At 37.1% G+C, this 11,935-nt stretch overlaps 1 protein-coding gene across 1 annotated transcript in view; it reads right to left on the reverse strand.

Moving 5' to 3' along the window:
* LOC145303502 (uncharacterized) overlaps positions 1-10,790 on the reverse strand; it is a 37,113-nt gene extending 26,323 nt beyond the window's left edge. The window contains exon 1 of the mRNA XM_080144931.1: positions 10,300-10,790. Coding sequence (XP_080001057.1) covers positions 10,300-10,659 — 360 coding nt within the window. The 5' untranslated portion in view covers positions 10,660-10,790. The remainder of the gene's footprint in view (positions 1-10,299) is intronic.
* Positions 10,791-11,935: the final 1,145 nt, after the last annotated feature.

Consider the following 11,935-nt stretch of genomic DNA (forward strand, 5'->3'; position numbering starts at 1 on the left):
TGGATCAGGGGTTGTGATCAGGTCTCTGATTGTTTGACCAAGGCAGGAGCTTCGTCTGAGCTTCTAAGGGACTTGTTAAATCAGAAATAAATTATTCACTTGAGGACAGCAGCAATGTTAATGTAGACATTGGTTACCTCCCTTGCTTCAGTTACATGGTTACCTCCCTTGCTTGTGGTGATATAAATAGGAGTCGGCCATCTTGGTTTAGTCAGTTCGTTCGTACAGTTTAGACAGACTACAAGTGTCTCAACAGCATGCAATATGGTTTCCATTCTGCCAGTTCTATAGATCTCATAGGATTAGTAAATCTCTTGACAAAGGCTTCCTTTCTAGGGCAATTGCTCTTGACATATCAAGGGCCTTCGATAAGGTATAGCGTAAGGGCCTACTTCACAAGATTTCCAGCTACGGTATAACTGGAAATGTTTTCTCAATCATTAAATTATTTCTCTCTGATAGGTTCATAAGAGTAGTGGTTGATGGGCAGAAATCAGAGGTCCACAGTATTAATGCTGGAGTCCCTTATGTTGAGACACTTGTAGTCTGTCTAAACTGTACGAACGAACTCACTAAATCAAGATGGCCGACTCCTATTTATATCACCACAAGCAAGGGAGGTAACCATGTAACTGAAGCAAGGGAGGTAACCAATGTCTACATTAACATTGCTGCTGTCCTCAAGTGAATAATTTATTTCTGATTTAACAAGTCCCTTAGAAGCTCAGACGAAGCTCCTGCCTTGGTCAAACAATCAGACACCTGATCACAACCCCTGATCCATTCTATCTGTATCTCTCCTCTACTCTTCATTTCCTTCAGCCTTGCTACATCTATTCTCAATCGTCGATCGCTTACCAGATTGTTGGAATTCAATGTCTCCACAAGTGATGCATTATCTGTCTTGCAGAGAACGTCTGGCAATTTAGATAACTGAAATACCTCTTGTATCATAACCGCAGTCAAAACACCAGCATCAGCTCCCTCATTCAGAGCAAGAGTCTCTGAGGCCAATGGGCTTTTTGTCACTCTGTCCAATTTCTTTGACGCCCAACACATGGGGGCCATTTTGTCAGTACTTCCTCCAATAAAGACAACAAAACCACCCTGTGAAGATCCATCTTCCAGACTGGCATAAGAGGCATCAGTATAACACAAAATGTGTAAATCTGAGGGCTTTCCCAATTTTGGAAATGTTATAGAACCCTTCTTGGATTTCAATTTTGATAAGGCTTTATTCGCCTCAAATAAGGCTTTTACTTTGGGATGCTTTCCAGTGTTGCTCATTTTACACACATCAAAAGCTATATCAGGGCGTGTTTGAGTTGAAACCCACATCATCTGACCTGCAAGTCTCTTCAACTCATGCTTTTCTTCTTCATTCAGTTCATCATTTTTCCTCAGTATCCTCCCTTTGCTTATTTCTATTGGAGATATGGAAGATACATATAGATCTTGTTCTACAGTGATCCCATTTTCCTGTTGATTAACATTCAGTCCAACATATTTGAATGTTCCACTTTCATGAGATCCCACCTTAAATTTTTCTTTCAATGTTGCAATCACATCCCTTTCAAACTCTGTGTTTCCACAGAAAACAAAATCATCCACGTGCATAGCAAGAATTCCAATCAAATTTCCTTTAATATCATGCCACAAAAACAATGCATTATCATAAGCACTTGCTTCTCCTTTTAATTCAATCAAAGCCTGAGTAACTCTCTTGTACCATGCCCGTGGAGCATCATTCAATCCATAGATGCATCTTTTTAATTTCCACACTTGAGATTTAGGACAAACATCAGATGGTGGCCTCAGGTACACATCTCTCTCTAAAATACCACCTTGCAAAAAGGCTGAGGTAAAATCTATGGTCTGCAGCATCCAATTCTTTATTGATGCGGTTAGCATGACCATTCGCATAGCTTCACGGCTACATGTTGGGGAGTCCGTTTTCAGATTACTATTTTCTTCATAGCCTCGTGCTACAAGGCGAGCTTTCATTGTTTTCTGATTATCCTTGAATTTTTCAGTAATCACCCATCTTGTGGATATTGTTTTTTGACCTGTGTATGGCACACATTCAAATACTTCATAGGTGTTCATGTTTTTTATTTCTTTATGCTTGGCATCCATTACAGCTTTCGACTGCTCTTGTTCAGCGGTGAGCAGGACTACATTTTCCTGTTCAGTATATTGGGGCACTTCTCTCCAATGATCAATATGATTCCAGTTGATACAAACTTGATCCTCGTTTTCATTCTCAGGTTCTATATTGATCCAATGACTATATTTGCCAGTTGATTTAGGCTGTACTGACATAACCTTTCCTTTCTTCCACTCCCCACTTCCATTTATTTTATAAGTTATGGTCTTATTTCGGCCAGGTTTTTCAGTCTTATCTCTTAAACTGGTAGAACTATCAACAACTTCTTCTCTGTCTATATCTTCACTTTCTACCACTTGATTCTGCAACTTCTCCTCCTCAACTGAAAGGTATTCATTCTTCCCTTCTGTAGTGTTTCCCAGCATTTCAGCTTTTTTTGTTCTTTTTTCGTTGTTTTTATTCACTTTCATCAATTGGCACGGATGCATCTTATAAAATGCTCCGCCATGTCTGATTAAGACAAACTGGCCTTCTCTGCCTAACACTTTTGCTGGACCACGCCATCCTTTAAAACCCTGCCTCCGATAATAGATTTGGTCTCCGGTAGCATAATCTTCATCAGCATAAGTTCTGACATTAGACCTGAGAGCTCTCCTAATTCTCTCACTGGACTCAGCTTCCAAAAAGTTTCTCCTTGCACTATGGAGAGCATTTAAATTTTTTCTCACCATGTCACTTGTAGTAGAGGACTCCATAGCAGGTAACTGGTCTGTCAGAATTGAGGGTGTATTTACATTGAAACCGAATACAAGTTCATTTGGACTGTGTCCAGAGTAATTGAGGAGGGCATTTTTTGCACAAATAGCCCATGCCAAGGCAATTTCAGGTTCACACTTCTCATCGTCAATTGTTTTTTTCATTGCCTCAGCAACTATCAAATTATGACGTTCTACAGTACCATTGCTGAATGGACTTTCTGCGGCAGTAGTACAGGTCTCTATGTTGAGTTTTTCATTCATCTGTCTATAGTGTTCGTTGTTGAATTCACCCCCATTATCACTCAGAAAACGAACAGGAGATCCGAAATAGGTAATCCACATCATAAAGATGTTTTTGATGATCTCCTCCTTCTTCTTTGTTTTGATCAATGTTGCCGCTGAATACCTGGTAGCGGCATCAATGAAATGTAGTATCCACACCTCATTGTGGATGAACTCTTTCAAATCCATGCAAACTGTGTGATTAAATCTATTGCCAAGAGGCAATCCCACAACCGGTCGCAGTGGAGTTTTTTTTAAATCTAAGGCAAATTTGACAGTTTTCACAAACCTCCTCAATCGCCTTTATAAATTCCTTGTCATTGAATTTGCCACTTTTTTTAACCAAGGAAACAAGTTTTTCCTTCGAGGCATGAGCAAACTGTCGAAGTTTTTCTGCTTTTTTTTTTTTTTCTGTGAAAGAACACTGACCAAAATTCTGAACATGTAATACAATGTTCTTAGTACCACTATGATCCAACAACTTATTTGTTAAGGGGAGACAATAGTGCCCTGAAGTTGTGGTCTTTAGTTCAATACATTTATCAAAAATCCAGCACATATCTTTCCGGAAATCTAGCACTATTCCTGCTGTCTTCATTGATTTGTGACTTAATAGAAGAGGCAAGTCGTTTTTCACAATATCTGCTTCGATATAAACTCTTATACCTCCGAGTGTAACCGGAAATTTAGCAACTTTAATTGCTGTGACAGCCACTCCATCACCAAAACAAAAACTCCGGTCTGAGTTCGTATACTTCACTAGTTGCAGGTCACTTTCATTTAAAGTATCTAAATAAACATCAAGCCACACTTCGCCAGCCAGTGTGCGAGTACAAGCAGAATCCAAGACTGCCATTCCAAATGTTTCCTTTACAAGATTTGAGATTTTTTCATTTGTACTGTTCAAATAAATATTTTCTTGAATGAACAACGTAATGTGTATTTGTTCTGTCGCTTCCGTAAACCTGGGCGTATTTCTAGGACACTCTCTAATTAGATGGTTCGGAGACTGACATTTGTAACACAACAACACGTTTCCACTTCGGTCACATGGATTAGATTGTCCTCGACGAAAACGCCTTTTGTTGTTACCCGGTTTAGAATAATTATAGTTGACGATTTCGGGCTCTGATTTCACTGCCGGTACATTTTCATCACGATAAATGTCACCAAATACTTTCTTTATCGATTCCTTCATGTTTTGATACGTCAAAACAGAACACGTTGTCCGCGCTAATTTTTCGTTCTCTTCCGATATGTTAACCGCGTTCAAAACAAGAAAAGCTTGCACTCCTTCCGGTAGAATAATGTAGAATTTTTTTAATCTTTGGTACAAAAACTCATAACGAACAAGAAAGTCATTTATACTGGTACCTGACGGTCTTTTATAAGTGTAAAATTCCTTAAAAGTCATGTAAGCGCGCGTGTGTTCATCCTTTAAATATATGTCATCCAGTTTCTTTATTAAGATCTTCAAGCCATCTCGTCCGCCGATGTCACTTGTTGGCAATTCACGGACACATTCTCTAATATTCGGTGGTAGCGTCAAAAACACTGCTGGCCCTTTTTTTTCCTCAGAAAGATCCGTGAACAACGACCACATTTCAACGTCTTGTTTCCAGTTCTCGTAAACATCCTCCCCCTCCAACAATGGAGGTTGTTTGTTCGAAGTTGCCATATCCGATATCCGATCTGTCTAGTGCTACAGACAAGCTGTACAAAAAAAAAAAAATTTTTTTTTTTTTTTTTTTTTCGTTTTGTCGCACACAGAGGGATATCTCTGCTACCATTTGTTGAGACACTTGTAGTCTGTCTAAACTGTACGAACGAACTCACTAAATCAAGATGGCCGACTCCTATTTATATCACCACAAGCAAGGGAGGTAACCATGTAACTGAAGCAAGGGAGGTAACCAATGTCTACATTAACACCTTAGGGGTCCATCCTGGGCCCAACTCTCTTCCTGATCTACATCAGTGATCTCCCAAAACACATACTTAAATCATTCGTTGACATCTATGCTATCGAACTGTATTTCACACAGTGAAGAAGAAATCCTCCATTTAGTATATTGTGCTCTTTGACTGGAACAGTTTACTGCACATCACTGTCTGATTTTGTTTTAATGTAGTTTCTGATTGCTTTAGCAAGTTGTGGTTTGTCCGCCTGATGCAAGATGCCTTTTCCCTCAAAGACATCAGGTATAGACACGGTTAATAGGACAGGACATCATTTAGCCAAAGATTTCTCATCTGAGAGACTATGAGAAACAGGAGTGCTGGTCAATGCTACAATCCGCAGACACTTTCACGTTCTTGCTGGATACTAGAGTCTTTGCATTCAAACTTCATTTGTGAGAGTAAGAGAACATCGATTGTCCATCCATTTCTTTTATGTTTCTTCCAATTTCAAAGAGATCTTTCACAGTGACGTCTTCATTAGCGTTAATTTGTGTGATTGTGTACTGATTTCAGTTGAAAACTAACACTGTCTAGTTTTCGCAGCTTTTCTGAAATCTATCTCATCTCTTTTCAACTGATAGGCAGACTACTCCTTATGTTGTTAACTTGTTACATAACTTCTTTCAGTAAGATCTTGCATGGCTAGGTTGTAAAGTAGCTGACATGGCTCAAACAGTTCTCTCGTGTTTGGACCCCCCCCCCCGCTTTTGAGTGTGCACATTAGTGTCTGCTCGATCACAAGATCAAAGCCAAGACCAGCCCAGTATTGGCTGCTGCGTTCATGCAAGTATTCTCTCATTTTAATGACAAGGTTGGTCCAATATCGTTAGCTGTTCTTCATAGTTTCCTCTAAGAACTCACAAATGCTCTCGAATGCCTCATCATGATTGCTGTCTTTAGTCTTCCACTTTTGTCATTTGGTGGATTCAGCTGATATGAATTGTCTTGGAATATTCTGCATTGTATGGAAGTTGATGCTACATGACTGGTGGTGAACACGGTGTGCTGTATGAAGATCACCACCAAAGTGTTCAATCTGGCTTTCTACAGCAGTGGTCCACTCATCCCCTCTGGTTTTACAATAGACCAATATAGTTCAAACAAATGCATCTGTTTTCATATAGAGAATTTTTTTTTTGTCACTTTTTCATTTTGGACCTTTCTTTGTAGCAATAGTTCTGTCATATGATCCCAGAGAAACGAGTGCTCCTTTTCACTTCAACCAGAATCACCCTTGTGAGGCAGTAGCTATGTCCTTTTGATGTGGTTTACCCAACACATTTTATGAACACTAGTTCCTGCTTCAACCTGGACTTTCAGACCTCTTTTGATGCTTGCACAGTTGATGCCTTCAGCTTGTTTTTCTCAAACCACTAGAATCTCTTCACCATCTAAAGCTAATTCACATAAAGGACAGGCTTCTGTGTTGGCTGAATTATGTTTTACCTTGAAAATTTATATATATATACGCAGCGTATTAGTATATACCTGTATGTGAATCTGGTTGAGTGCAACACTACAAAGGTGCATCAAAAAAAAAAAAAAAAAAAGAAAAAAAAAAAATATATATATCCTCCTCTCATCTCAAAGTGGGCCAAGTTTTAGTAGCGAATGCACATATAATCTGGAATCCATACTGAAATTGCTGCATTTATTGGCCCACTCTGTAAAAGTGGCTGAGGAAAGGGGGCAAGGGTAACCTTAGATATATATGAAAGATTGACCCTGAAAACATGGATCTTGCCCAACTTTTAGTATGATGTAGAGAAGACTCAACCAGACATAAAACCACAAAAAATGCTGCAAATTTTTTTCTGGTTGGGGTACTTGGATGTCATACTGACTAGCATAAAAAATGACTATTGGCAATTTTAAAATAGCAAATTCAGCACTTATTAAAAAAAATGTTTAATTGTAAATACCTATGTTAATTATTGTGGGCAAAAATTGCTTCTAACACTTTTCTACCAAGAAATCTACAGAAACTATAAAGTATCAATGTTCACACATTAGCCTATGGTGTATATACCTGGATTTGGTAGAAGCCGTTTTTGGGGTGTTTTTGTGTATAGCCAAGAACTACATTGGCATTAGATATTAATTGTAACTCTTGTTTTATATTATATATTTGGTAATAATCAATAGGTGTTTAATTCATTGGTTATATTAGCATTACAAGCGTATACTGTATTTTTGTGGTCAGCGGCAATATTACATACCTAATGTGCTTCAACAAGTCATATCTTTATTATTTGTGGGGTAATTGTTAAAAGAATTACATTGATGGAAAGAGAATAAAATAAGCATTCCAATGATGTTAATTTATTTTTCTTTTATGCGTTCAATATTTTTATGCTCCAAGTTAAAAATGAAAAAAAAAAAAAAAAAAAAAAAAAAAAACGGTAAAAAATAACAAAAAGGGAAACTATTTTTTTCAATGTTTACATTTTATATGCTACATTTGGATACATATGCGTGGGGTTAAATTTGATTGGATATGGCTGGAATTTTACAAGCTATATAAACAAAGAAGTTCATCTCTACTGGTGTTTGATTTTTATTTTTACGACCACAAGAAGCAAAGTTACGACCGAGCGCAGTTGATGAAGAATATTTCAAATTAATAAGATAAATCGGCATACATCATCCATTTTCATATAGATAATAGTTTCAGAATTATTTTCATGTATAATATGTAAATATTTGATAATTATTAATTGTGCGGAAATTTCTTTAAAATGTATACTTTTATAGAAATTAACAGATAAACAGCTCGCTAAGTGCTAATGCTAACCTCCAGTCTGTAGTGGAATGGAGTCAAGAATGGATGGTAACATTCAATGCTGCCAAGACAAAGCTTGTTTCCTTTAATAATTACAAGGGACCTTCTCAACCACCAATAGCTTTGGCTAAAGATGCATTACCTGAAAATACTTTGTTCAAACTCCTTGACTTAACGTTTACAGGGAACAAGAGTTGTAACAGATACATCGCAAACATTGCCAAGACTGTTACAAAGAAGGTGGGCTCTCTTTACCGTGCTAGAAAGTTACTTCCACCTGAAAGTATCCTGGTCACCATTCGCCCATGTATGGAGTATTGTTGTCACATTTGGACCGGTGCGTCTGATACTAGTCTCTCTCACTCCTGGACAGGGTTCAAAACAGTCACCAACCCGATAGGTCCTGAAAGGTCATATAAACTTCAACTTCTGTCCCATCGATGAAATGTTGCATCCCTCTTCGTTTTTTACAAGTATTTTAATGGTGGATGCTTTGACGAACTACAAGCCCTTAGTACCACCTAAACGTAAATACCCCTGACAAACAGCAAAGTCTCACCCCTACAGTCCTACACAGAGATCCCTAGATGTAAGAAAGCCTTCTACTTCTAATAGTTTCTTCCTCAGAACTGATAGACTTTGGAATTCCCTTCTGGGTTCCTACTTCAACTGTACTGACATGCATAAGTACATAGTATCCCTTCAACTTATGTCTCTGATAGTGATTTTTTCCAAGAAAATTTACAAATTACTTTTTGTCAACAAATGTTAAAAAAAAAAAAAAGAAAAAAAACGCCCCTTCCCCATCATCCAAAAAATAAAAAATATTTTTTTATGCAAAATATGTCCATTTAGCGTTTCAACATTTTTAACAACGCTCGGATTAATTCAGTGACTGCTGGTCGAGCGAGCCCTAAACATAATTAACGGAAAATCCCGAGGAAATTCTGCAAGTGTACCATTTTAACAAAGGCGTTTTTTAATTGCACAAAATAAATTTTCACTAAAAAAAAAAAAAAAAAAAAAAAAATTATGAGTTGTTTAAACTCCGTGATAGTTAATAAATACTGAAAATTTCACTAAAATGAGTGGATTTCTTAAATTTTGGCGAATTCGTGAGTAAAAGGAGGGATCAAAATGTTTATACATTTAGGGAATCAGCCATTTTGCATGTACCTAGATTTATAGGAAAATCAGAAAAAAAAAAAATAAAAATAGCGAAATCGTCTGCTAATCTCGACTAAACTCGAAATTTGACGTAAAAACACGGGAATCTACATTAAATTCTTCTCGAGTGTCTATTCCTTTACAAGTACTAATTTTTCATTTGAATACGAGTTGAAAAACCAAGCCGGACGTAAATAATAACGTTATTATTTAAAAAGCCATTTTTAACATGGGGAGGGGAGGGTGTTTTGTACTTATTCTATACTTCAACCTTACAATTGAATTTAAAAAAAAAAAAAAAAAAAAAAAAAAACATACCATAAAAACTTTAATTAAACTTGGAAATACGATTTAAAAAATAGTGCGGATCACTCTCTGCACTAGCACCTCTGGTTCTTCGTAAAAACAAAATAAATAAAATAAAACTTGTAAACCAAAGAAAAACATTTTCGACTTCATCCGAACATTCTTAGCATTGATTTCGGGTCGTTTTCGTAAAACGTTCTACGAAAACAGTCGGGCATTTTATACAAACAATTAAATTGACAAGTTGTAAAAATAAATGGTGGATCTGAACGAGAATCACCCCCTCCCTATAATATTAACAGATATTTTGTAGTTCGACCTAATCCAGCGTAGTATATATACCCCCAACCTCCCATGTTAAGAACGGCTTTCGGAATAAACACCCTCCCCAATCTCCGAAAAGTATACTACATACTAAAAATTATGGGAGGGGGTGATTCTCGTTCAGGTCCACCAAGTAAATAAATAAATAAAAAGATTTTCACAATACAAAAAATACTCTTGTATTATAAAAAAAAAAATGTTGAAAGAGCTTTAATTAAATTAGACATACCTGTAGTTATTAGACAAAAATAGTAGTTTAAGCTTCCGGTTATAATATTGTATAATATTTATTAGAATTATATATATATATTATATATATATATATATATATATATATTATATATATTAGTTAATAAGCAAATAATAATCAGTAGTCCTCAAAAAGAGAATTTTTAATTTTTGACAAGTTGTTTTTGTTTTTTTTAGGAAAATTCAGTTATCGGACTTTGTCCGCCATTTTGAATTTTTTTTATAAACACAATTGTATAGATAAAGCTAAAATTGCTCTGATTTCTCTCAAGGAAAATATGAAAAGATATCAGATATTTTTAGGAGTCAGGCGTGACGATGACAGATTTGTAAACAATACAATAAACACATACGAGACTTACCGTGTTTTGTTGTCGAAGAAATCTTTTATAAGCATTTCTTTCTCTGTCTCTCCTCCTTTTTTCTTCTTTTTCTTCTGGTGTCCAATTCTTTCGTCTTGCAGCTGTAGTTTCTCTTTCTCGTTTCCTCCTCGCTTCGATTTCTTCTGGCGTGGCAAACAATCGTTTGATCCGTTGTCTCACTCGCTCTCTCCTCCGTCGTAACTCTCTTTGGTACTCGGTTTCATGTAACAACGCCCATCTTCGTCGTTGCGCATCCGCGGCTCGGGCAGCGGCCGCCTTGCTCGGACTCTGCCGTGCCCTTTCTCGCCTTTTCCTTTCCCTGGCCGATCTCCGACGTCTCTCTTGGGGAGTTTCCTCCATCTTTTTCGAGTTTAACAATTATTTACAAGAAGAAGGTGACTTTTTACACAAATACTTCCTTTAACATTCACCTGCACATGCGCGTAAGTTAAGAAAATTGTAATGCTTCCGGTTGGGAACGCATCTTTTGCATACGTCATCGATATGTGCTGCCTTGTCTGGTTTCCAAACCAGCGTTTCTCGCGAATTGGGCAAAAACAAACTAACAAAAAAATCCCCAGTTCGATCTTAAAAAATCGTATTTGGCTTTTATTTTTATTTTTTTAATTTGGCTTTACATTTAGGGTTTTTTTTTCTTCTGATTATGATACCAAAATATTTATTTGATAATTATTAAAGAAAATGTTTGGTCTTCAAATATTGTGTAGACTTTTATTTTTGTATTTTGGCCTATTTATAAATATATGTATTTTATAAATATATCTATTTGAAAGTAATTATCAGTGAAAATTTTACAAATAAATATTTCTTGCATTAACTTGGACTTCAAAAGTGTTATCGTCTTTTTTTTAAGTTTTAACTTTTATTTTCAACGGTTTTACATGAAATTTTATTAGGTAGTAACTTGTTCGAACATGTTTTCCCTCCCATATACACACCCACATGTACACACGCACGTACGCACACACACACACACACGCACGCATATACACAGCCTCATACACACACTCACATTCATGTGCACACACACACACACACACACACGCTAACGTGCACACACACACACACACACACACCCGAGCTGTGACGTCACTTCCTTTAAAGTGAAAGCCAGACATGCGCAGTCAGAACACTGACCTCAGTATAAAAGTCAACCCAACCTGTCAACTTGCCTTTTTTTGTCCAGACCAGCGTTCGACCTGTTGAGTCGACGAACCGACCGCGCACCCTAACGTCACTTTCCCTGCTACTGTAATGTGGGATAAGCGCACGCACACTTTATACACTTTCTCTCTCCATGAACTGGATTGACTTTCTCACTCTATCTCCCCTTCCACTTTGGTCCATCAAAACAAACATGTGCGTGACGCTCTACTGAGCTTAACCCTCTCTTTCTACAGGCCGGCTTGCCACTTCGCGTTTCTCTATTGCATTTCCCTTTCCTTCCACGCGCGTAGTTGTCAACGGTTGAATGAACACGTGTACACCCAAGATTTTCATTTCTCAACAGAAAATAAACGACATGTTTATTTTATTCCAGCATTTGAGTTCTTTGTTTCCTTCATTCAATTCGTTTCATTATTTTTTCGTGTAGCGAGTTTAGGGTATTTATATC

This window comes from Euprymna scolopes, chromosome 19 (genome assembly GCF_053919585.1).
Source record: "Euprymna scolopes isolate OS-2025 chromosome 19, ASM5391958v1, whole genome shotgun sequence".
Lineage (NCBI taxonomy): Eukaryota > Metazoa > Mollusca > Cephalopoda > Sepiida > Sepiolidae > Euprymna > Euprymna scolopes.